Here is a 23,979-nt window from a genome sequence, read left to right as displayed (position 1 = left end):
GGCAGGTAGTAGTAGAGAGGAAGACGGCAGCCGCGGGGTTCACGAGTTTCCGCTACTTCCTGGTATCCCAGTGGCTTCACTTCACCTAGCTGTGGTTGTTGACGTTCTGGGTCTGGAGGCTAGACACACGCACACACACTCGTAGCGCACACGTAGATGTCAGGGACACGCTACTCGGCCCGGCTCTGAAGTTAAACAAAAACCACAGACTCTATGAAGACCGCCCGATGTCTCGCCGCGGATGTTCAGAGGACTCGGAAGCCAGGCAAACTCTTCTCAGCAGCAGTGAGTCGGAGCCAGAAGAAGTGCATTCAGATGGAGGTATACGCTTTATTGTGAGCATGATCAACAGCCAGCCGCAGGATGCACCACGCTTTGCGGTCGACTGTCGCTGGTTTCTGGCTGGTCTTACTTCGCTTGATACCCCGCGTTTGAATAGTGGAGACATTTGATTTGATTTGACCTTAGAAATAAAAAGACCATTTGTTACTTTGTAGTTCTCTCAGTTGAACGCTACCATCAAACTCTTCTCCCACTAAAGAGAAACATCTTATGGGTTGTTTACAATCCTTTCAACCTCGCTAACCTACTTTCCAATCCAATGCGGTTTTGAATTTTGTTTAACATCCTGTTTATATATTTTTTATGCTAATGTATGACCAACCTGTGTTTGTTAACAACAATTATTCAAACTGACCAGTGCCTGGATGTTGTTAAGAATAACGGATGGGATACGAGCAATATCGTACAGTAATGTCAACTGAGTCTGTGTATGCTGTCTCTCTCTATGCAGGTGAAGACATATTGTATAGTAGCCAACGCATCCCCTCTCACGATGACCAGGGAAGTGCACCAAGAAGGTTAACCTATGAGGAAGCAGTTGAAGAAGCAGGTATGTTGTATCTCTGCTGGAAACGTTTGTTCCTCTTTTCTCATACAATTGGCAGCAAGCTTAATTTGTTAACTGATGCTCCTTTGTTTGGGCTTTGCATACATTTTTACTGGGAAGGATATTTACTTAAAATAATAATCGTATTTCTATCTCATCTTTGAAATAATTGTACGTTTGGATGTTGGGCTTCTTGCTCAAGGATTCAGGTAAATATCAGATCACAGACATTGGAGTTTGAGCCCAGAATGTAGACGAGTACACCAGTAGGCTATCCTGCCAAATATGGCAGAGCAACTTCTATGGAGGCTCAAACCATATGAAAATGACAACACTGGGGAAATAACCTTTTATGTTCCCGGGAAAAAAGTAACAAATTAGGAAAAAATAGGAAACATTAAAACCTCCTTGCAAATTGGTAGCTGTAATGGGTCAATTCTGTTTCTCTAACTGCCGTTTGTCGATTGTGCCTTTTCCCTGCCCCCCTTGGGGCAGTCAAGGGTCAAAGGATCCAACTGAGAAGTCCCCGCTACGTCTCCCCACGTTGCAACCGGCAATGATCAAATGAAATAATGTTTACCTAAAGGACAGAGTGTCCTGTGTTCTCATCAAGTACAAGAATGGATAAGGGGATCCCTTCTCCCTCAGGCCCGGTTTACCTCAGGCTAAAAGGTTAACGTTGGATAACGCTAGGTGGGGTGCCTAGACAGCACAAGGAATAGGAGACAAGGCTTAGTTGATGGAGGGGAAACAACATATCGATTTTTCCATCATTTTTCATGTGGGGAGCAGAGCTGTTCTCTGCATTTACGTGAGAATGTTTACTGTATGAGAAGTCCTTGGTTTTGCCAATGCATTGGACTTCTCCTTGCGGAGCTCTTAAAGAGGCCTCGGATTATTGTGCGGTCTCGGATTATTCTATGTTTGTTGTATGACACATTAGCCTAATTATTCTAAGTCCGGATGACTCTTTATTCTTAAACAGTTTATACAGAAACGATTGAAGTGGTCCAAATTCCGACCACAGTAATGAGATGGTAATCTTTAACCAGTCCTCTCACTTCCTACTTGAATGCATTCGTCACATGAGGGGAAAACAAATAACAATGGAGTATATAACTGCAGAACCTGTTTTCTGAGAGCCCTTTTTTTCCATTGCTTACAAGGATACAGGATCAGGACATTCAAATGGCTTGGGGCTTTGTCTCCCAGGAGAAAGTTAGTGGCATGAGGGCTAAACACAACTGCTCTTTAATGACCTCAGACGGTACATGTATTCACCATCGGCGTTGGATAGTGTCTGCTAAATTATTAAATAGAAGTCAAAGTCGGAAAAATATTGCTATTGCTTCTTTCTCGACTAATTCTCATCCAACCCATAGTTACTGTTATTGGCGAGCCCTGTGTGTGTGTACTACGATGACGTCTCTGTGTTTAACCTTTTATTTAACCAGGAGAAGTCTCATTGAGATTAGAAATCTCATTTACAAGAGAGTCCTGGCCAAGGCCAAGGCCGGAGCACAGTTCCATGGTTACAGATAATAATTCGAAAACAACAGAGAACAAACAAATAAGTCACACTCAGAGCATCATCATCACACAAAAACGTACAGCCGTAAACAGCCTACTGCCTCTTTGTCCCCCTCAGGTTTTGGGGTGTTCCACGGGCTGCTGCTGCTGGTGTGTGGCTGGGCCAACGCCAGCGATGCGGTGGAGATCCTGTGTGTGTCCTTCCTGTTGCCCACGGCACGCTGCGACCTGCAGCTCAGCTCCTCCGACATGGGGCTGTTGACTGCCAGCATCTTCCTGGGTGAACACCCTATGCATATACGTATTTAACAACTGTTAGCCGAAGTGAATAGTGCTATAATAGCTATTCCCCACTATTCACTGAGCCTGAGGTGAATAATTGTTTCAGTATATACTACACGTGAACACTCCAAATTAAACAAGGTAACACTTTTGGCAGATATTTATTTGTTTTTATCAGCGGTTTATTTGTTTAGATTAGCATCACATCTTAGGATGTTCACGTGTACCATATAATAAATACATGGATACATATACAACTCATATTCTACACAGCAGCCGCCATTGTGGTGTCAAGTCATCGTGACTCAGCATATACTCAAAGTGACCACCGCATGGGTTGCTGGGTTGGCCTGACGTTGTCAACGTTAAGCAATGGTCCCCCAGTTACTGATTAAGGATCCATATATTGATGGCGATTTTAGTGCTATCAAGACGTTAAATAACCTGTTGCATCGGAAGTCAAAGTAAAGAAGTGTACACTTCTTAGGAAAGCTGGCATTCAAACATGTGTGTATTGTAGGGAGAAGCCACCTCAGTAATGGAGACTTCCGGTACTTCCCCTGATTCGTGTATAGACCCTTTATCTCCTATAGAGCCTTTATCTCTGCAGACCAGTGTTTCCTAACCAAAGGGCGGGGACCCCAGTTGGGTTGGCCTGATATGCGTATTTGGTCACAGGGGATGAACTATAGATTTACTGTATTTTGTATATAATTGAAATCTTTGTAAGGCCTCACACAGACTCCATGTACAGATTATATCGCCCAATGATTCATACCAAAAGCGAGCTACAACAAACATGGTGTGATGTGATGTTGATGAGGTTGAAAGAATGGGGAGGCAACACACACACACACGCACACACTTATTATTACGAACATATATGTTTGTAAGAATTAAACAATAAGTAATATTGTAATTTATGTGTTGGTTGACAGGAATGATGGTGGGAGGCTACCTGTGGGGGTACCTGGCTGACCTGAGGGGGCGCAAGAGAGTCTTAATCGTGTCTCTGAGCGTTAACGGTGTGTTTGGTGCCCTGGCGAGCTTGGCCCCGTGGTTCTGGCTTTTCCTGCTAATGCGGTTCATCAGTGGTGTGGGGTGAGCACTTCTAAACAACTTTTTTTTATCAAAAGTATGAATCTAAATTTGTTTTCAGAGCAGAAGGCCAGCAGGTTTCTAGCAGTGCTAGCCAGCTTGTGTGTTCTGCCCTTATCAGTTTCTCTGTAGAACCATTAAGAACCATAATGATAAGGACATTGTGTAAACTGGATTCATACGCAGCTAATAGCCGTAGTATTATACTGTTATTGGAATGTTTCGTGTCTCAAAATTCCAAAAGTGAAACGTTATTCCCAGAGTCATCTATGTGTTCCGTCTACATATGTTCACATATGGGTTTGATTAAGGTGCCTAGGAACTAGTAATTTGTATAAGGACAACTCCTAGTGTACTCCTACTTTACGTGTGGTTCCTCTTGGGGTTATGTCCAGGGTGGGAGGCTCCATCCCGGTCATCTTCTCCTACTTCTCGGAGTTCCTGCCCCGTCTCAGACGAGGAGCCATGATCAGCTCGCTGGCCACCTTCTGGATGGCCGGAAACATCCTGGCTGCAGGTGGGTCCAACATGCTATCACTCCTACGCTCTTCCCCATGGCGACGGCAAAGCTCTCCTAGTGGGCGACCCTGGTATCAACGTCCGGTCACACATTTTGTAACGCCGCCTCTTGCGGTTTTTGGTTCTCTGTGCCGTCTGCCCCAAGAAGTTCTTCAACAACATAAGGTGCGTTTCCATCCCCCTGATTTTATGCGAACTTTGAAGTATCGAATCAGTAAACGGTGATGGAAACACCAAAATTCGCATAAAAATCCTCTAATTCGCAAAAAGGTTTATCCGCTCGCTTGAGGTGGTTTTTGAGAAATGCGAAAGAGAGTAAATTTGCAAAATGGGAGATGGAAACACACTTTTCGAAACAACTGTGACGTAGCGAACTTTGAACACACAGGACTGACAGTCTTTCCGATTTCCGCATAACGACCGGCCATAGCAACCCTGCCGACATCAACGTGTAACGTCATCACCCTATTCCGCTCCAACCACTTGATGGAAACGCACCTAATTCAAATTACTTTTTTGGGAACTTTCTAAAGATTCGCATCACCTTTTAGATGGAAACACAGCTATAGTAGCACGGCTGGACCTGCGATTAGATGAATAATTATTGTGTGTCTGTGTCCCTCTCTGTGCCTGTGTCTTGTGCGTATGTCCATCTTCTTCTCCCCAGGTCTGGCCTGGTGGGTGATCCCTGCGTCCTGGGCTCATGTCCAGCTGGGGCCGCTGACCATGCAGAGCTGGAGGGTCTTCGTGGTGCTGTGCTCGGTCCCTAGCCTCAGTTCAGCGCTGCTCTTCAGCCTCATGATGCCCGAGAGCCCCAAGTTCCTCATGGAGGTACATCCTGTCTGCCGCCATGTTGGAGCCTGTTAGAGGTGGATCTCATATATAATGTTTGTTATGTAATGTTGTTTATCTAATGGTTGTAATCTAATGGTTGTACTAGTATCTATTACTTGAGATTTAATGTTTGAAATCAAAATGCTTCAGATCTTATGTTTTCTATATACAATTTTTTAATCAAACGTATCAGATATAAGGCTGTCAATGTCGTGTTTCTAATGTAATGTTTGTTTTCTTATATTTGTAACCTCATGTGTTTCATATAATGTTTGTTATGTTATGTTATGTTTGGAATGTAGTTTGGAATGTGTGTATTCTAATGTTGGTTATGTTTGGAATGTGTGTAATGTTATGTTATGTTATGTTTGTAAGGCTGGACGGAAGAAGGAGGCGCTCCATGTGTTCCGTGTGATGTTTTCCGTGAACCACTGGAGATCCAGCAAAACCTTTCCGGTACGAAATGAATTCACCCACTTTGGCTGTGTCAACCTAGATAGGTTCTCCCATTTCTCCCTGTGACTCTGTTTGCTTTCAACTCAATTCGATTTTATTCGTATAGCCCTTAATCACCATGACAGTCTCAAAGGGCTTAACAGGCCAAATATTTATGACTCCCCCCTTTACCCAAGCCCAAGCTATCAGTGCTCATTCCTTCAAGTAACGTAATGATATGTACACATAAGGGAGTACTTGTTACTGTTTCGTCATGCTGTTTACTTGCTGCTCCTTAGCCTGAACGCAGTCAGGACTAATGGCGACGGCAACAGACAAAAGTGTATCATCAGCACTGAGGCTGCGATCAAGTAGAAAATGGACAAAGTGTGCGTGTGCGTGCCTGGACCTGCCTCGGTCTGGAGTTTGCAACGCTCCGAGAAATGCGGCCACAGTGAGCCAGCGCGGAGGGCTCGGAGTGAGCTGTCTGTCCTCTGACCTGTTTTCCAGATGTTTGGCCTGGTCACGAGTTCCCCGCGCTCGCAGACGCGCGTGAGCAGCCAGGCGTCCTGCTGTGGCCGCCTGCTGGAAATGGTAACGGCCCAACAGATGAACAGACGCTATAGGTCTACAGCAAACACAATGGGATTAGGAGAGGGATCTCTTTAGGGGAACGTGTTTGGTGTGTCACTCAAGAAAGTGTCGGTCCCTTATTAAGTTATTCATGTTTTTTATATTGGATTGTATTTATGTTTGTTGTAGTAAACAACGAGCAAGCAGCAGTCATCAATAATGGCAATGAAATGCTTAAAATTCCTACCCAGAATAGTACGAATGAGACGATAAGATTAAAACATCTTGGAAAAATCACTCACTTTTATAGTTGGAAATAAGTGCTCCACCAATTACTTTTACTCACTTGTCCATTTCCTGGCTCCTGCAGGGCCTGGCTCCCATCAGACAGATTTTCTCTGGCCCCCTGAGATCTAGGAGTTTTGTCCTCCTGGTGGTCTTCTACACCATCTCCTTCGGGTAAGGGTCCGATTGCTGGGTGTGATGTACTTTATTTAGTGCATGTCATTGATTGGAGAATAGGATCTCTTAAATGCGTGTGGGTGTGTTTATTTTTAGCGTTCATGTCACTGTGCCTTTTAGGTGCTAAATTAGTACTTTGTGTGTGTGTGTGTGTGTGTGTGTGTGTGTGTGTGTGTGTGTGTGTGTGTGTGTGTGTGTGTGTGTGTGTGTGTGTGTGTGTGTGCGTGCGCGTGCGTGCCTGTGTAGGTACTACGGGTTGTGGATGTGGTTCCCGGAGCTGTTTAAACGGACTGAAGATGGAGGCTCCCCGTGTGCCAACGTGTCCCGCGTGCCCCAGCTCCTGAACCAGTCCTACTGTTACCCGCCCAACACAGCAGGTCGGCACCAGGACGGAGAACACACACACACACACACACACACACACACACACACACACACACACTATAACTACTAGTTATTGCGTGAAAGTGCTTGTTTAAAGTGCTTTCTAGCATTGTTGAATTGTATACTCACATGCTGTTTATGAAGGCAGCACAACAACTGTATTGAGAAGCATACATACTAGATCCACCAGATTAAGATGAGACGCAATGTTTATTTTATTAAACCCAGACGAGAAATTCAGCCTTTTCTTTAATCATCAACACAACCCCTCCCCCTCTCTATAGCTTGGTAGCCAAGGCTGTACACGCAGGTAATTGATCTGTGTTTTTTTTGTTCTTCCAATGGCAGTTTATATGGAGGGCTTCATCGTTGCCGCCTCAAACCTACCCGGCAACATCTTCACCATCTTCGTGATGGACCGCGTCGGAGGAAAGACGCTGCTCTGTAAGTCTGGCGATATCATACATAGAATGAATAAAGTCATATAAAAGTTAGAAAGTACATTTTACTTATTATATAGTTACCGTACCTAGTTTTCTGCTTTTATGTGAGCAGTGTTTGTAATAACGCAGTTTAAAAGAACGACGTTAGGTAACTCCGTTATTTTTTCAGTAACGGTGTACTCTAACTAATACTGTTTCCATCGTTACAACGCCGTTACTGTACGTTAAATGCGGTGCGTTACTATTAATTGATTGAATAAACTGCGTAATCCGAACGCACCCCTGGCTCCAAACACAAACTGCTAGTGAGGAGGCCGGGTGGGTTAACAACGAGATAAGCGATTATGATTGGCTAAGGCTGAGTCATGTTTCATGGTAGCCAATCGGAGCCAGTGTTTTAACACACAAGCCAGGACAGGACACGCGTGGCACACACACGCACACGCACACACCAAACAGATTAGATGAAGCAGCAGAAATGCCGAGTCCGGAGCAATCCGATGAAAAGTTGGCATTTTTTGTAGTATTCGGCAGATGTTCCACAGCCTTTGCAACCAAGCAAATTAAAATTCAGTTGGAAGTATATCAGGGCCTTGAATGGGCAGTTCAACCGTTTAACACATTAAGGTGAAAACTGCTCAGAAAAATCCAAATTCTTTGACATATAGCAACTCTCTTTTTTACAGCAACGCAAATAGTTACTTTCCCTGGTAACTAGTTACTTTTATTATAGAGTAATTCAGTTACTAACTCAGCTACTTTTTGGAACAAAAAGTTTATTAAAGCAACGTTCCCAACACTGCTAGTGAGTAAAACAATATTTGAACATGACAGAAGAATCATCCGTATAATTACTTCATAAGAAATAAAGAGTTACTAGGCTAGAACTATCTTGTGTGTAACACGACGTGGCTTCTGTTCCTGTTGCTGTCCCAGCCTGCAGTCTGATGGTGTCCAGTGTGAGCGTGTTCTTCATCTACGTGGTCCAGACCAAGGCCGGCAGCTTGGTTCTGTCCTGCATCTTCAGCGGGGTGTCTGTGATCGGCTGGAACGCCCTGGACGTGGTGGGCACGGAGCTCTACCCCACCCAGCTACGGTAAGGCCGCCGGGCTAACCTCTGACTGCCTGCTTACTGTTTAACGTTAGCACGCCCAGCATTAGCAGCTCGGTGCGAATGCTAATTGTGCTAACGATATGAAAGCTACTTGACGTTTCCTGTGTGTCTTCATCGCTGAGATTTGATAATATGTACTGTGAGCATATTTTATTTAGAAGTGACATATTGCATTTATTAGCAAATGTTCTGAAAAAAAAAAATTATAGTTTAGAAAAAGCAAATTTTAAATTATTTGAATTTTACCCCCGAACTAAAAACGTTTACAAATTTTGGAGGCGTTCAGAAATTGTTTCACATTAATATTTACCACTAATATGATCGCATATATGTACCTTTTACGAACTACTACTAATAATTAACCCTTCAATAGCAGCACACAGTATCTAGTAAAAGCATCGCCCACACTAAATCATTCTTTGTCTGTCCACATTTGTATTTATATATATATATATATATATATATATATATATATATATATATATATATATATATATATATATTGTTGATATTGTTGTTTTTTATATTTCCTCATATTTATATATATATATAACTGTGCAAATGGAGGACTGCTCCAACAAAATGTCGTCGTCTTGTGCAATGTCAATAAAGGTTATTCTACTCCATGGGCTCTTCACAGGTCCTCTGCGCTGGGCTTCTTCACGGGGGTGGGGCGCGTGGCGGCCATCACGGGGAACGTGGTGTTCGGCAGCCTGGTGGACAGTAACTGCGCCGTGCCCATCCTCCTGGTGTCGGCCCTGCTGTTGGCCGGGGGCCTGGTGGCCCTTCTGCTCCCCCAGACCAAGCAGACGGACCTCAGCTGAGACCCCCAGCTGAATCCCCCCGCTGAGCTGAGCCCGGCTTCTCATCTGCCGGTCAAGAGAGGATATTTATAGATTTTTGTGGATCAAAATTATCCCAGTCCCATGTCGTACATTGACGAAATATGCATTCCGGATTATAGGACTGATTCGATCATCCGGTCCGATCTGATTTCGAACATTTCGGTGTGGAAATCTATTTTTTGGAGGATTAAGACACATATCCTGACGGGAACATGTTTGAACTCTGCGGCCCTGATGTACGAGGTTGTGATGCATTCATTCTAGATGTCCACCGGAGACATCCACCAGATGTTTCTGTAAACGAGACTCTGTTTCTCGGCACTGCCTCTGAAGCTTGCTAGCTCACTGTGATGTACTCCACACTTCTCAAGCCTTTGTTTGATCGGAAAGCAATGTGAAAAAAACGGTGTCATACTTGAATTGATATTACATGTTATAAGGGGTGTATTGTTGATCGGTGTTTGACTTTTGAGAAGTCAAAGAAAAGAGGGTATTAAGCTCTGCCTCGTTCTAAAAATGTGACTAAAGGCTCATTTTAGTAGCACATTGTACTAACTGCTGTCCGATAATCATATATTCAATATATTAATTCATGTTAGGATGTTATTTTCCTCCTCATTCATTTTTAGAAACTAATAAATATGTTCTTAATACATCGTGGTACGCAGCTTCTTCATATATTGATCTCTTATGAAAGATAAATTAGAAATCTGTTTTTTACAAATCTTATTGAATGTTAACATATAGCTTGGCACATACTATAGAGACCATTAATAACTACAAGAACTTTAAAAATAAGCTTATAATAATATGTGGAAAAATAATTAAGTTTTGTCTCATGATCTGATCACGTGATGCCCTAACCACGTGAGGCGGGTCTGACAGGTGTTTTATGATTGGAGGGCGTGAACGACAATAAAATTATAGAGGACCCCAACTCGCTCCGTCTTAAATCGTGGTAACAAAACACAACATATAGATCTGATCATCGAATATAATTCATTAGAATATTAACGTGGATTTTGAATAACATCACCAACTTGCCAATGGCTATTAACAGCATAACGGTTGGTTAACTCTCGGTTTAGCGTGTCGATTCTAACTCCGTCTCATGCCTAAGAACAATGTTTTTATTCTTCAAAACAGCTGACCCTGGTCCTCTGCGTTCTCCTCGGGCTAGACCGCGGCGGAGCTCTGGGTGAGAAATCAAGTCCATTAGTGATGAACACTATCGGGTTCATCATATCAATTATGCAATATAGGACAAATGAAAAGTCTTTTCTCCACCACTAAGGAATCTGCAGTGTATCACACTGCAAGGACCCCGCACGGTGCGCGATGTATCCGAGCGGAACTGTGTGCAAGTGCACCAAAGGGTTCTATGGAGATCAGTGCGATAAAGGTAAGAATAGGTTGTGGCTGTCAAATGTTTTTTTTTATATTATGCTATTTATTTTAACAATAGCATTGAGCCTAGATTCAGTCAAGAGTTTACATTGGCGACAATGAGTGCATTTTGTAGAAAATATCCCTCCACGAAACAGAACTTGGATTTTTTATGTATTTGGACATTTAAGTCTCAATAGATTGCCACACACACACACACACACACACACACACACACACACACACACACACACACACACACACACACACACACACACACACACACACACACACACACACACACCATAGCCCTATGTATATGTAGTCTCCTCATTTCAACAGACGCCAAACTGAAAGTGCTCTGCGGCAAGGACTTCATAACGATGCGAATGGCTGAGGACTTTTTCAAATACTATGAAATTCCTCTCGACTCCCTGCGTCTGCCCAACAAGTCCTGCCGAGCCCAGAGGGAGGTGATAGGCGGCGTGCCGTACTACATGGCCCGGATATCCAAAGAGAAGTATGCTTTGTGTGGAGGCAAGCCGCTGGAGGTATGTTGGTAGGCCTACAGGGGCAGGATGTTAGTGGCCAGGGGGTCTTGAGTCGCACCTGAGAAGTTCCTTAACGACAAGTCTATTTATTAACTGTCTAGCCCCTTACCGGACCCTTAATGACCTGTCTCACTATTCACTGTCTAACCCCTACCTGCTCCTTGAGAACCTGTCTCACTATACACTGTCCAACCCCTACCTGCTCCTTGAGAACCTGTCTCACTATTCACTGTCTAAGCCCTACCTGCTGCTCCTTGAGAACCTGTCTCACTATTCACTGTCTAACCCCAACCTGCTCCTTGAGAACCTGTCTCACTATTCACTGTCTAACCCCTACCTGCTGCTCCTTGAGAACCTGTCTCACTATTCACTATCCAACCCCTACCTTCTCCATAATAACCTGTCTCTGTATTAACTGCCTAACCCCTGCCTGCTCCTTAATGACCCGTCTCTGTAGTCACTGTGTAACCCCTACCTTTTTGTTAATGACCTGTCTCACTATTCACTGTTAGTCCTTTGGATAAAAGCGTCTCTTAAATGAGTCAATAGTCAATTGCCATTCAGGAGATTCTTATTGAGGCTGAGATCTAAGCTGTTTAATGCTTATTCAAATGATGGAACGTTGCGGTGCATAGATAAGATGGGAGTACAACTGGGTGTCCTCTCCTTCCAGAAAAACATCACTCACATCGCCTACTCGTTGACCCTGCTGTCAGCAGCCCAAGTGGTGGGAAACATCGTGCGTGACCCGGTCATCAGAATAGACTACACGTGTGTCTACCCTTACACCCGGAGTGTCAGTCTGGCTTTCCCAGTCATACCTTTATCCAGGTAGTGTGTGTGGGTGTGGGTATTGGTATGTTGTGGGTGTGTTTTGGTTGTTGTGTGTGTGTGTGTTGACGTGATTCCCTCTCTCTGGCTAGTGAGACGCTGATGCGTATGGACGAGATGGACGCCAAGGTGGAGATGGCTTTGTACACGGACGCCAACTTCACCTCGGCCTACAGCCACGCCCCCACCATCCACCTGAGGAACAAGGTGAGGACGGGCGGGGAGCCACGAGCGTGTAGTTCCCCTAACGGCCTCTGGAGGCTCGAAAGTTGTTGAATGCAGAATGACCCTCCACCATTCAAACTTAACGGGAATTATTGAATTAAATTCTGGTTATACAAGAAAAATATACTTTCGGTTCGGATCTCAGTGGCTAGTTCCTCTCCGTACATAATGTATTTTGAGTTGTCATGTTTAATTTCAACAAAAGTCATGTATGATTAAATATGAATGACTTTCTGCCAGAGGCAACCGCAAGGCGGCCATTAAATTTCCGCCCTCAATATGTCAAAATATGGATTTTTTTCTACTACTCAGTGCAATAAATCTCAAGCAATTATGAAAGAGGAATCGAGGGATTCATAACGGTCGTGAAGTGTGTAATCAATTGGCAAAAATGCGTTTACAGTGCATATGGTGCGACCCGAGGCTCCGCCCACCTAGACACGCCCCTGCGCGAGAGTTACCCCTGCTACCGCTTGTGACACTCTGACCCCGCCTCCCAGGTGTACGTGGAGGTGAAGGTGACGGAGCCCGAGGATTTCTTCGTGCTGGGAGTGGACGAGTGCTGGGCCAGCCAGTCCTCTGAGCCCGACGCCACCGGCCAGGCCGTCCACAGCCTGCTCCACAGAGGGTCAGTACCGCCGCCCCGCCGTCTGATCCGCGTCCGCCCGCCATGTTGTGAGGTAGAGCGTGGGGGCGGGACAGCCTGGCTCCGCCCGCCTACATACTCCCGCTCAAGTTTCATTTCTCTTCATTCCTGCTTCTGGGTTTGCGGTATATTCGCGGGTTTTCTCCGGCCAAATTTTGGACGGTCCAATCCGCGAACAGAGTGGCTGAGAACTATGACGTTGAGGTTGTGCGCTAGTTTGAGTTGTAGTCAAACGTTAGCGATTGGTTATGGCAGATCCAGAGTGGCACTGGGCAGATCCAATCGTTTAAACTCCAACAGACACCCGCCTTCCAGTGAGTTAATGTTTGCCTATGGAGAGTGGCCAGACTCTCTGTGCAAATGAAATTAAGTACGAGAGTCTGGTAGGACCAGGCTAGGGGAAGGTTGATCTGGTGCAGCGTTTCAGAAGCTATGGGTCGGGATCCCACTAAGGGGCGCCTGGTTTAGATATGGGGTTGCGGCCGCTTTCAGACAGCCATAGTTATTTGAACATACCTTTTTGATAAAGTCTGAAGGGTGAATTTATATGAACAGACTGCCTAATGATTGGTAGGGAGCAAGCTACTGATAACTACTTCAGGGGGACATTGATATATTGGAAAGATTAGTTTCAAAGTTATGTGGGAAAGCAATAAAAACAAAAGTACCGGTTCACTATAATCATTGACAGAAATGGGGCAGTTGATCAATTTGGTTGACGACCATTAGTTTTTGGCATTTCTGGGATCAAGCCGGCATACTATGTTATAGCAGAACTTCTGGGGGGAGAGGGCACAGATCCGGGGCCTGAAACTGGCAGGGGCCGAGTAACGCCTTGTTTGCTATTTCGTAACGGAGATATTCTACCAAAGAAAACTGATCCAACTCACGAGTGGAAGTCGTTTCAGAAGGAGATTTTAATCCGTATTTTCCTACGGTGGCTGATCAGCACAATGCTGATAGGAAACCTAAACAGATAGTTTTTTTACAGTTTCTTATGCTGGCAGAGATTGTGTTCGCCAATCACACTTTTTACAGATCCCCGCCTCCTGCAACGTGATTGGTCGAAAACAAATATGGATCAAAAGAAAATGAAAAGGCCCATTCACTCAGACGGGTGATAGTCTTCAGATACTGATCTGCAGTCTGATTTGTGGGACTAGCAGGCATCATAGCATCACAGAGTAATTTAACAGCCATGAAACGCTTCTCTATAGTTTCATCAAAATGACCAGTAAAACCAAAACCATCAAAAATAAAACCAAAACCAAAACCAAAATCAAACCCGCGCCGACGCCGGTTAACATACTCCCTTCCCCCATCTCGACTCTCCAAGGTGCGTGACCGACGACACCGTCACCATTCTGCACCGGAACGCCAGCGCGGGCTCGAGCGAGGGCGGTTCCCTGACGCGCTTCTCCTTCGACATGTTCCGCTTCGTGTCGGAGCCGCACGACCTCTACCTGCACTGCTCCGTCCAGCTGTGTGAACCCGACGACCACGCCCTCTGCACGCCCGTAAGGCCCGCCTCCCTTCTGCTTAACTCGACCTGCTACGGTCCTGTAACCAATCATTCCACGAGCATTGTTGAATGCTTGATGCTGATTGGTCAATCACGTTCCAACGGTGTGCATTCTTCATTGATGACAGGACACCTCTACTTTTTTAACTCTTCCGAACCATGAATGCGCCTCAAATCCGACACTATTATCAATGGTTTTATGCAGATATATATTTTTTTTCTTTCTCTAGGGTATTTAGAAGACGCTTTTTATCCAAAGTGACTTACAAGGTTCATACACACATTGACACAACCTTCCGGTTACAAGTGAACCTGCTTTACCTCCTAGGCTAAACTAAACCCTAGTTAGTTGCTGCATGTCATGTTTGAGGCTCTTGATTAACGAAACAATGTTAATTTATCTCTGTGTGAATATCACATTCATATCGCTGAAATAATGTTTAGATTTTAACCAGATGTGCCGTGTATGACTCTTGTGTGTTGTTGTTGTTGTGTGTTGTTTTCAGAGCTGTAAATCCATCATCAAGCGCGAGGCGCTGAGGGCCGACAACGCTCACGGCCTGCTGTCCTACGGACCAATCAGAGTAGAGATGCCCGACCCACCGCAGCCCAGTAATGGCCAATCACAGACTCTCATTTCACATTCAGTCGTTAAGCAGCTTTAGTGAGGATGAGTACCACCACAAACAATCTCTATCGGAGTCGCTATAAAAACTCCTAGGCTGGTAAAACTTTTTTTTTAATGAATCGCGTAAAATTAAGTTTGTTGTAATTTCCTGTGAGGAAAAAGAAAATTTGTATTTTACCCGTTGATAATGAATAGAGAGAGGGGACATGACGTTGTTAAAGGGCAGGATAGTGTTGCTGTTGGGTGTTGTTCCCCAACCCAAAGGTTCTGGGTTTGAACCACAATATGTGCAGTCTATCTGTACGTAGAGTAAGATGCCTCTAACCCCTACCTGTTCCTTAATGACAAGTATCTTAGCAAATGGTTCACTAATATTTTGCTGCAATGAGCTGTCTGTTAATGACTAAAGTGCAATAATCCACCTGTGTGCTTGTGAAGGGGTCGTTTTGTAACACTCAACATACTGTGTGTGTGAGTAGGTCTGCTGAAGATGGTGATTCTGCCCTTGGCTGGAATCTGGACCGTGGGCCTCTTCCTCCTCATCCTCCTCATCGTCGCCAAGTCAGGCCGCAGGAGGATAGAAGACCCGGTGCTTTGAATGTGTCTCGCTGCTGCAATAAAACGTACACAATCCACCAGACTCACCAGTCCTCTATTTTAAACTATTTGTGTATAACTTCAAAGCAGGACATGGGGATGTTCGTGGTTTTTTTCTTCCTGTCTTTATTTTTCATTTCGGTACAGTGGTTGTTGCTGTAGCGGCCTGTAGCCACCCCGTTAGCAGCACTGAGCTTGGTTTGTACTAAATCTTGGTTTATTTCGCCTCGTTTCTGTGGATTGTGGAATGCTAATTAAACGCACGTTTTAATGTATTTAGTTGAACTAACGACCATCACATAAACCAAAACTTGAAATTGTGTCTGAAACAAATATGCGTCTGCAATTGACGCCATTCACTTTAATTAACTGTTGCCTGCCCATAGCTATTTCCCACAAACACCAACAGGGGGAGACATTTTCTCTCTTATCCTTGATGTGGGTATGGCTTATTATGTGTGGAACATGTCCATTGCCAAAGGAAATCTTTTGTTCGCCACAATTCATTATGCCGCGCTGAAAACATATCCATAAACAGGGACTTCCAAGTCTTCCTAAATGGTTTACCAGCATTTGGTCGCTCTGCCGTAATGGTTCGTATCAGCTTACGCCCAAGACTCCAGGGTTTGTGTGACTGAAGAGAGTTTCAAACTTGTTGCACATTTCTTATCCCACCCTGTTCGCTTCAAAGTCGGACCTTCTTCAAGATCAGCCATTGCGTACGTCAAAGCGGACAGGCTTCGGGTGACTTCTGTATCGATCATTCTTTCTGACAATCACAGGGTTATCAATGGCCGAGCGCTTTAAGTTATAATTTGAAAGAGCAATGGATTAACATTTGGACATACGCTGATGCTTTGAAGAACCGTTGTTTAGAAAGCGTCTGGAGATCTACTAAAATAATATTCTGATCGTTAGACATTGTGCGCCGATTCCATAATGGGAAGACAAAGCGTGTTGGTGCAAATGCAACTCTGTTAAAGTCAAGTTTATAACTATCCGATACTTTGAATCACTATATTTGTAAATAAATCTGGGTCGCCCGGCATCGTGATCCTGTCCCAACATCTGGAGATGTGGGCTCCCCGTCCCAGAAGAGCCTGTCCCGAGACCTTGAAGCAAACCTTGAGGGCGCTGGTGCTGCTTCTCTGTCTCTTAGTGGTCTCCAGCTCAGAAGATCAGGAGGGAATCAATGCCGAGGTATGTATGTCGCACCATAACCCATCAATATATGAACAATCAACGTTATTGAATTATGATTGTCTTTGTGGTCAGATGCATTTGTTATAAATAATGAATTATCAACCGTCCAGTGTTTATGCTATGCTTGTGGTAGGCCACTTAACGATTTTACTGCATGATGGCTCCCAAGGTGTGTGTTGTTGACCTTTTGACTCCGAATCGCTCAGAGGCCAAGTGCAGCTCAGGCCAGTCCAATTGTAGTCCCGCAGGCCACAAAACTGATGCAAACCTTACATCTGCAAAGAAAGATGCAGGTCGAACCCAAACTTAACGTTTGAGCTACATGTCCTTCCAACCAGGCATCAAACATCCGCTTCCCTCTGAACATAACGCTGAGTTGGCAAGTCAATTTGTTAGAGTGAGCTATTACAAGTTTACCCTGAGGCAAATGTTTATTATTGGCCGACTCGATCAGTGGGTTTGGGGTGAAGGGTATTTGACTGTTTGCTGCATGTGTTTCTATGAAACAATAAAAAGTGGGCTTCTGGAATGCATGGATGTCTTCAGGCATGATGGACTCATAAGCAGAGTCTCTCTTGACAAAGGCAGTGGCTGCCTCGTAAATACAGTACTTAGGGCCTTTGTATGGCTGGGCATGTTTCTAATGTGTGTTATTATGTGTGGAGACTTACAGGCATTTAAAAGTGTTAATTACACACACATGCTTGACTAAGCAGGCCCATACTGACTGTTGAGATCTCTCTTCAGCCCAGTGATTTGCAGGCATCTCCTTCCAGCCGTGCTCAATTCCTGCTCCTCGCTCTCTTTTTTTCATCGCACCTCTTCTACTCTTCCTCCCACCTGCTAGTGCTTTCCTCACCTTGTCTCCTCGCTGTCGTGAAAAATGTGTCTCTTATCCTCAGCCAACCCCAATTTTTGTACTTTTAAAAACAGCTAACTAAAATCTTGCCTTTTAATTTCCTTCTACAGATGTAAGCTATTCGTTTCCGTTTGCTGTTGCACCCATTAAAGTATTCAGAATTTTTTTGTGTCCTTTCCACACTGAAGCATCTCTCCTTCTCTCCTCCTCGGTACGGTAGTCATGGTTACGTCAGTTCGGCTACCTGTCCCAGGCCAGTAGGCAGATGTCCACCTTGCACTCCTCCCAGGTTCTGGCCAAGGCCATCGCAGACATGCAGCGCTTCTACGGCCTGCAGGTGACCGGGATTATGGACCCCGCTACTGTCAGGTCTGACACACACGCACGCACGCACGCACACGCACACGCACACACACTTGTACAAGCCTGCATAGGCTTTGCTCCTGCCTTGCACAGATGTTGTATTTGTGCTAAACAAAATAAACACAGACACACACACACGTACACACGTACACTACCATGAGAAAGTCTAGGACAATGCGACAATACTTAAGCGCAACTTACTATTACACTCACAACCGCTACGATTGAAGATTGAAGACTACTACAATACGGTATACTATTACTATTACACTACTATTACAATACTTACTATTAAATTACACGCTGTAATACATTAGAGCATCAATGCTGTGTGGAGGTTGTATTTTCCCCTCAAAATGAAGAAGCCCATCATTGTGAATGCTCCTTATTTCGTATTAATTCGTTTTAATGCCACCCATTGGCCTTTCATGCTAATGTATGCGTTTTGAATGTTTTGATTGTGGACTGAGATATTTTCTATAGCGTGGACAGGAATTTGTTTCTTTTACAGTTGGGAAATAAGTTCAATGGGATTCATTCTCGTATTATAAAGTGTTTTTGTTTCACTTTCAGTTAGAATCTCAGTGGTTTCTTGTTCTCCATATTATTAGTTTTGAGAGGTCCCATTGGAAATTTTGGGACCATTTTTCCCAAAGACTTTTGGCCAAAAAACCCTGAGGCAGCCATTGAAATCCTGCCCTTATTGTGCCAAATATGGCACAAACATGGCCAATGCAAAACCTTTGTAGTTTGATGGCCTCGAAAGATGTTAAGAGGGAAACATTAAAGTGTTTAGAGGGAAGTCCAAAGGGATATGGGTGTGTTCTTGAGGTTGGCAGTAACATGTGGTGTACCACTTGTATCCACGGCGTTGGTTCGGTCAGCCGTAAACTTGTCCCGGACACGAACACCAACACCCGGTCTGTAAACCGTTAAGTACTAAAATGCAGTGCATGCTGGGAAAAGTGTGCAAGTTGAAATATTTTAAAGAATGCGTCATCGGTCCGACCTTTTGAGTGGTAAAAATTGTTTTTTCGGAAAGCTCTTCAATAAAGATTTGTTGATTGGTCGCTGAGGCATCGATCGGGCCTATAAGTAGGCTTTTGGCACTGGGACTCGAACCTGGAACCTGCCGATAACAAGCTGTTGAGGTCGAGGAGCTCCACTATTAGCTCCGCCATTAGCCCTGCTGTAGCTAAACACAACCGGTCCATCGCCATGTGTACTCATTACAGGTGTGTGTGTGTGTGTGTGTGTGTGTGTGTGTGTGTGTGTGTGTGTGTGTGTGTGTGTGTGTGTGTGTGTGTGTGTGTGTGTGTGTGTGTGTGTGTGTGTGTGTGTGTGTGTGTAGGGCCATGCGTCAGCCCCGGTGTGGTCTACCAGACAGGACACCAGATGAGGTCCACCAGGGCTCCAGAAGGAGACGATACACTCTGACGGGACAGCAATGGGACAAAGACGACCTCACCTACAGGTCATTATTTTCCTTTTTATTTCTATGTTTTTTTATTTATGTGTCTCAAATCTTTGTATTTTAATCAAATGTTTTGTAATCTTTTTCTTGTATTTAATCCTTCCTTGTTTTTTGCCTCAATTAAGTCGACCCTTTTATCGCTTTTGTCTTTTATTCCTCAAAATGATTGAATAAATTATAGGACGGGCATGTTACAGGCCTTCGACAGCCACAGATACCAGATCTTTTTTGTCAGAGCATTTGATTTATTTAATGCTGTCGGGATGTCAAGACAATTTCAACTAATATGATAAAAATTGCTCCTAAAATAAATTGCAAACCCTACCTTAAGACTGTGCCTCCTTAAGACTCACATGTACCGCAAAGCCTTTAAAGAGTTTATTCAAGTAAAATGTTGTTATTATTATGTTTTGCCTGGTACACTTTTAATTTATCATTTTTTTTGTTACATAATTGTGAAAAAAAAAGACCCGTATATTTTTGTTTGGTTGTTTTGATTTCTTTCTTTTTATCTGTAAAGCCCTTTATAGCTCTGTTTAGAAAAGCGCTGTATAAATAAAAGATTATTATCATTATTATTATTTCTCCCATCCTCGGACCCCCCTTAACGTCACCTCTGACCCCTCAGCCTGCTGAAGCAGAACATCCCGGCCTCCCTGGGGGCGGGGCGTGCGGCCGCCGCCCTCCGCAGGGCCTTCGACGTGTGGAGCCAGGCCACGCCCCTCACCTTCCAGGAGGTACCCGCCGACGACAACAACATCCACAACAACAACAACAACGGCGTCGTCAGCGGCAACGGCAGCGCCTCGGCTCCGCTGGCCGACATTCTGCTGCTCTTCGCCTCCGGTTTCCACGGCGACATGTCCCTGTTTGACGGGGAGGGGGGGTCCCTGGCGCACGCCTACTACCCCGGCCCGGGGATGGGGGGCGACACTCACTTTGACGCCGACGAGCCCTGGACCCTGGACCACGAGGACCCCACAGGTCAGCCCGCCGGGGGGGCGGGGGGGGGGGGGGGGGGGTTTGAGTAGCAGCGGGCTGGGTGTTTAGTATTTGAATCGGGGTATATAGAACCTAAGCCCCTCCCCCTCACATTTCTGTCCAATCACACACAGTGTTCGCATGGCCGTCGTCGGCAGAGATTTCGGAAAGTTACAAGTGCAAGTAGCACTGCCAAAGTGGTTTTGGCGATAACTGCGTTTGTTGGTTTTCCTCGATATTTAGCTTTTATGAGTTCACAAAATACTTTATCCATTGAAGTAAATACGCTGACTGCTTCAAGGCCCCCAAAATAATTAAGGAAAAATCTAATTTGGCTTGCAAGCACCAAGCGGCGGCCGTGACGCCTGTTTGTGAATGTCTGTAGTCACCAGCATGTAGTTCCGGTCCCGGCCTGTAGGGGGTACGAGGTGGTCGTATGCAGACTGACCCGCCACCTCTCTAAAGGCTCAGTTACGGTTCCGCGTCAACACAACGCAATGACCACACAGACGCTTCGACGCAGTCGTGTACCAGTTTTGGTTCTGCGTCGGGTTTTAGTAAGCGGACCAATCACAGCCCTCGCCGCTGCGTCGCATCGACACAAAGTAAAAACTTTCGGGAGTCTTACGTCAGGCCCTCGCAGTGAACGCAAGGGGGGTCCGCAAGGACGTAAGGGGTCCGTAAACCCCCCTGCGTTGCGTCGACGTGGAACCATAACTAAACCTTGAGTCAACAGGTATAAATGTGATGTCCTTCTTGGGCTACAACGCCGCTGACCGGCTGTCCGACCCCTCCTCCAGGTATAGACCTCTTCCTGGTGGCGGTCCACGAGCTGGGCCACGCCCTGGGGCTGGAGCACTCGGACCACCCGGATGCCGTCATGGCTCCGTTGTACACCTGGACCCCAACGCACAACTTCACCTTGTCCCCGGACGACCGCAGCGCCATACAGTACATCTACGGTGGGGTTTTGGACACACACACACACACTCGAAAAGCACAAATGCATATACACACATATTCTCTCTCTCTCTCTCTCTCTCTCTCTCTCTCTCTCTCTCTCTCTCTCTCTCTCTCTCTCTCTCTCTCTCTCTCTCTCTCACGCACAGACACACACAAATGCACAGACACGCAGGCATACACGCGTACTGTACAGTCAAGCAGACACACACACGAGGCATTTATGTAATTGCGGTGTGCAGTCTTACAGCTGGCGGCTGCTATTGTTCCTTTAAGGTTACAAGTGCTACTTTCCTTATTTACAGATGTGACCTCCAAAACCAGACATGAGTCAAACTATCTCTTTGAACGAGGGAGAAAAAACGGTGATCCTGTAATCATGTCATTTCCACTAGAATAGGTGATGGCTGAAACTGAAAACATGTGTAAACACATGTGTCTGTGCATACTGTCATATATACATGAAGTCACTCGAACAAACGAAAACACCTTCACACACACACACACACACACACACACACACACACACACACACACACACACACACACACACACACACACACACACACACACACACACACACACACACACACAGACACACAGGACATGATGTATAACTGTGTTCCCTATATTCCATAGAGAACATACTTAATGATGCTTGGCGACATGCTGCTCAGACTTTCCTAGAAAGAACGTCGAGCTGTGTGTGTGTGTATGTGTGTGTGTGTCTGGAAATGTGTGTATGTGTGTAGTACTCATCGGTTTACATTGTTCGTCAACATCTGCTAGCTTTTTATTTTTATTTTTATTCTTGTAACTCATTTTAGATCCACCATTCAACATTTGAATTTGATATTTTCTGCGAATAGGCTTTCTCTCACTCTCTTCTAGCATTGTTAGCATTGTTATTTTTGCTTGGTTGCTAGATCCATCAGGAAGAAGTATGTTCCTGCAATACCGGAGGCTAGGAAAGCAGTTCTTAGACAGCACTCATAGGACCTCAGTTCTAGTTTTCTGGACGCAAATACATTTTTCCTTGGATGGCAAAGGAAACTCAAGATAATTCACGAACACCAGAGGAAACACAACAGCTACCTAACCTAATACCCAAACTTCACCATCTAAAAATACCTAAACTAATCCTAACCCAAACTCAAGTCTTAACCTAACCATCTCAAACCTTTTACCTAAACTAATGAGCAATTTATTCATTTCAACCTTTATCAAACTTAATTTTCAAGGCCGTCCCAGGAAATGGACTCGGCTTTCATTGAATCTTAAAGTCTTAAAGGCAAAAACAATAGAAAACAAGGGTCCTAGAAATGCAGTCCGAGGAGTACAACTGCAACGTCCGGTATTGCAGGTACATACAATTGACCCTACCCAGCATGCAACAGTGAGCCTGTTGTTTACATCTGAGTGTATACATATGCTAGTGTTGACACTCTTGACTAGTGTTGTGTGCTGTTTCCTGCCCACAGACCAAAGAATGAGACAGGCGTTCTGATTGGCTGGTAATCTGAGCAGTTTAAATGAGTCTGTTCTCGAGTGACTGCCGGACATGTCTAACATGCCTGCTGTGTGAGCGCTTTGATAGCGACCAGCATCGCCTCATACGCCCAGCGGCAGTTGACCTTTGACCCGTTCAGATTACATAACTAGATCTGTATGTGTGTCCGTGTGTGTCTGTCTCTTTGTGTCGCTAGGCAACTCGTAGGGATTCTGCTCCTGGAACAGACAGAGCGGATACGTGCAATGTGTGTGTGTGTGCGTGTGCGTGTGTGTGTGTGTGTGTGTGTGTGTGTGTGTGTGTGTGTGTGAAGACAGAGAGACACTGAAGAGACAGATCCTCACTGAGGGAGGGGGTGGAAGGGTCGAGGGGAGTTAAGGGAAGAAGGATTTATCTTTTCTCGATTCCAAAGCAGCAGCTGGGAATCCATCTCGGCACAGCTGGAAGGCGATTGGCTCGCCAAGACAAGCGCCGCACAAGTCTTATTCATAACTCCCCACCTCACTCCTGCTTTCCCCGTCTGATCCATATCTCCCCTCCATGTCTCCCCCCCCCCCCCCCCCCCCCCCCAGGCCCGCCCCGTGCCACCAACGCCCCGCCCACCTCCGCCCCGGTCCCGCCCCCGGACGGCGAACCCGACCGCCCCGCCTCCGTCCCCCCCCCCCCGCCGGAAGCGGAGCCCACCGTACCGCCTCCCCGGGACCCCCCGCCCCCACCCCCGCGGGCCCCCACCCGCCGGCCCCCCACCGAGCCCACCACCCGCGGCCCTGACCTCCGACCCCCAGCGCCTCCCAGGCCCACCGTCCCGGAGGTCCAGCCGCAGCCCGTCACCCCG

General features: G+C 45.5%; 3 protein-coding genes across 6 annotated transcripts in view; all 3 read left to right on the top strand.

Annotated features, from left to right (window-relative positions):
• The first annotated feature begins 37 nt into the window (after positions 1-37).
• Positions 38-10,061, top strand: sv2 (synaptic vesicle glycoprotein 2). 2 transcript variants are annotated; one of them, XR_003977963.1, is made up of 14 exons: positions 38-321; positions 794-892; positions 2,538-2,699; positions 3,640-3,802; positions 4,195-4,316; positions 4,986-5,149; positions 5,528-5,608; positions 6,098-6,181; positions 6,531-6,619; positions 6,869-6,999; positions 7,355-7,450; positions 8,386-8,545; positions 9,204-9,517; positions 9,569-10,061. XR_003977963.1 is itself a non-coding variant. In XM_030366342.1 (13 exons), exons 1-13 carry the CDS (start codon positions 228-230, stop codon positions 9,385-9,387), a joined length of 1,629 nt encoding a protein of 542 aa, XP_030222202.1. In that variant the 5' UTR covers positions 38-227; the 3' UTR covers positions 9,388-10,061. The 2 variants fall into 2 exon arrangements, 1 of the variants encoding a protein (XP_030222202.1); XM_030366342.1 differs by having other exon boundaries at positions 9,204-10,061.
• A 250-nt stretch (positions 10,062-10,311) lies between these two features.
• Positions 10,312-15,837, top strand: zpd (zona pellucida glycoprotein d). Of its 3 annotated transcripts, none has more exons than XM_030366345.1 (10): positions 10,312-10,366; positions 10,555-10,606; positions 10,703-10,810; positions 11,137-11,345; positions 12,019-12,176; positions 12,269-12,383; positions 12,902-13,029; positions 14,384-14,564; positions 15,076-15,181; positions 15,674-15,837. In XM_030366345.1, the coding sequence occupies exons 3-10, from the start codon at positions 10,747-10,749 to the stop codon at positions 15,793-15,795; spliced, it is 1,083 nt and encodes a 360-aa protein (XP_030222205.1). In that variant the 5' UTR covers positions 10,312-10,366; positions 10,555-10,606; positions 10,703-10,746; the 3' UTR covers positions 15,796-15,837. The 3 variants fall into 3 exon arrangements, with proteins under 3 accessions (XP_030222205.1, XP_030222204.1, XP_030222203.1); XM_030366344.1 differs by having other exon boundaries at positions 10,329-10,475; positions 15,677-15,837; XM_030366343.1 differs by having other exon boundaries at positions 10,329-10,475.
• A 416-nt stretch (positions 15,838-16,253) lies between these two features.
• mmp15a (matrix metallopeptidase 15a) overlaps positions 16,254-23,979 on the top strand; it is a 16,671-nt gene continuing 8,945 nt past the window's right edge. Inside the window, exons 1-6 of the mRNA XM_030366340.1 lie at positions 16,254-16,994; positions 18,077-18,225; positions 19,571-19,693; positions 20,322-20,677; positions 21,475-21,636; positions 23,717-23,979. The exon at positions 23,717-23,979 is cut by the window's right edge and continues 150 nt beyond it. Coding sequence (XP_030222200.1) covers positions 16,869-16,994; positions 18,077-18,225; positions 19,571-19,693; positions 20,322-20,677; positions 21,475-21,636; positions 23,717-23,979 — 1,179 coding nt within the window. The 5' untranslated portion in view covers positions 16,254-16,868. The remainder of the gene's footprint in view (positions 16,995-18,076; positions 18,226-19,570; positions 19,694-20,321; positions 20,678-21,474; positions 21,637-23,716) is intronic.

The sequence above is a fragment of the Gadus morhua genome, chromosome 9 (genome assembly GCF_902167405.1).
Source record: "Gadus morhua chromosome 9, gadMor3.0, whole genome shotgun sequence".
Classification (NCBI taxonomy): domain Eukaryota; kingdom Metazoa; phylum Chordata; class Actinopteri; order Gadiformes; family Gadidae; genus Gadus; species Gadus morhua.
The sequence above is the reverse complement of the archived record's forward strand: the minus strand, read 5'-3'. Positions and strand labels throughout refer to the sequence as shown.